At 46.5% G+C, this 1912-nt stretch overlaps 1 protein-coding gene across 1 annotated transcript in view; it reads right to left on the reverse strand.

Moving 5' to 3' along the window:
• The window catches only part of hoxc11a (homeobox C11a), a 2435-nt gene extending 1198 nt beyond the window's left edge, over positions 1-1237 (reverse strand). The window contains exon 1 of the mRNA XM_037684856.1: positions 510-1237. Coding sequence (XP_037540784.1) covers positions 510-1227 — 718 coding nt within the window. The 5' untranslated portion in view covers positions 1228-1237. The remainder of the gene's footprint in view (positions 1-509) is intronic.
• Positions 1238-1912: the final 675 nt, after the last annotated feature.

A 1912-nucleotide genomic window follows, 5' to 3' on the forward strand; every position in this document is an offset into this window, starting at 1 on the left:
TAGATAGATAGATAGATAGATAGATAGATAGATAGATAGATAGATGAATGATAGAGAGAGAGAGAGATGGTTTATTGTGTGTTACTCTTTGCAGTTTGTGTTTTGCGCACAAACCCTCAGCTAAAGATGATTCACAAGACGCCAACAGCAATGTTCTGCCCAATTTGTTTTTACACTCGACAGCCCTTCCACAAGAAAATCCCTTAAAATGCGCAACGCAAGTTCATGATCAAAGTTAACATTTGTCACAATCGCTTTGTCGTTAAAAATTTCACAGACTCTCAGGAGGCGTCTGCATATAGGCTAACATCCCTCTTTCTTTCTTTCTCTCTTTCTTTCTTTCAAAGCGCGTTCCCATCGTAAAAATTCTTCCCGTTGCAAGAAAGAGCTTTGTAGGGTTATAATAAAATCCTTTGAATGCTTATAAAACTCCACATAAAATCTGACCGACAAAACATCGGGCTAGTCCCCTTAACCTTCCCCCCATTTTACAGCCTCGGTGTACCTACTCGAGTGGCTGCTCTTGTTCCCGTCCTTGGTTGTAGCGGAGGAAGAAGTGCAGGAGCCTGAAGTCGTGTGTTCCTCCTCATCGTCCGGCTCTTTTTCCTGCTCGGGAGCTCCGGGTACAGAGGCTGCCGGCTGCTGCTGCTGCTGCTGCTGCTGCGAGTCGTTCTCCAGCTTCCCCACCTCGCCTTTTTGTAAACAAATGTCTGACTGATTGTCCGTGCTGCCGCAGTACGCCGTCTCAAAAAAGCGGTCGAAACCCTGCGGGAGGACGTTGTTCTTGCCCACGCCGGAGTAGAAGCCCGTGGAGGGGTGATTGGAGCCCGGGTGGGTGTGATGGTGATGGTGGTGGCTGTACACGCTTTCGTTCTTCATGAGCATTTCTGTCATGGTGGATGGGGGGAGACAGTCTCTATGCACCAGATCCTCTCCCGAGTAGCACGACGCGTAATTGCCTCTGTGGTGCCATTTCCCTGCAGGGTCCAAGCCGTAAGAAACTTCCCGAACCGGCTGCACTTGGGACAGATTCGTGGAGTAAGGGTAGCTGATTTGCCGGGACGGGGCCTGCGGGAGGAACGAGGAGACGGCGGAAAACTCGGGAACGTAGTAGGTGCAGCTGGGGAGGTAGATGTTGGACGCGCAGCCAGTCCTGTCCCCAAACTCGGATGTCCGGTCTTTGCGCGTCTGGGAGCAGAAGTTGCCCAGATTCACCGAGTTAAACATCTTAAGTCTCTCTCTCGCACTCGCCACTATAGATAGATGTTTTGGATTCGAGCTGCAGCAGAAGGGGAAAATTTGGGAAGGCGAGATGACGCGCAATCCGTCTAAGTCGCCCCGCAGACACGTGATCGAAAGTAGATATTGTCATATATCAATTTGGAAGAGTTGGATCTGTAGGAGTGGTTGGCTTAAGGTAAGATCGAGGAGGTTCAAACGAGTAATTTTCAAACGCCACAGGCGCGCCGAGCAAACCAGTTACAGATTCTTGTTTGCTGGCTTATGACAATTAGAGCGGTGTGTGTGTGTAGGTGTGTGTGTGTGTGTGTGTGTGTGTGTGTGTAGGTGTGTGTGTGCGTGCGTGTGTGCGCGCGCGCTTATAGGCTGCTGGGAGGCTAAAGCTAAACAGCAACAGCTCCTTAAACAGGCAAATCACAAACTCCAGAGTGACTCAAGACTGCTATTTCAAAGTTAAGAGCTTTTAAAAGACTTTATTATCATTATTATTAATAATATTAGTAGTAGTAGTAGTAGTAGTAGTAATAGGAGTAGTAGTAGTATTTTATTAATTATAATTTTTATTACTGTTATCATTTCCCATATGTATAAGGGTCAGCTGTAACAATATTACTATTTTATTCAAAGAATAAAAAAAAAAATAAAAAAAATTGCACTTCAAAAGGAGTGTCAT

Source organism: Nematolebias whitei, chromosome 11 (assembly GCF_014905685.2).
Source record: "Nematolebias whitei isolate Nwh7 chromosome 11, NemWhi1, whole genome shotgun sequence".
In the NCBI taxonomy this organism is placed as follows: Eukaryota; Metazoa; Chordata; class Actinopteri; order Cyprinodontiformes; family Rivulidae; genus Nematolebias; species Nematolebias whitei.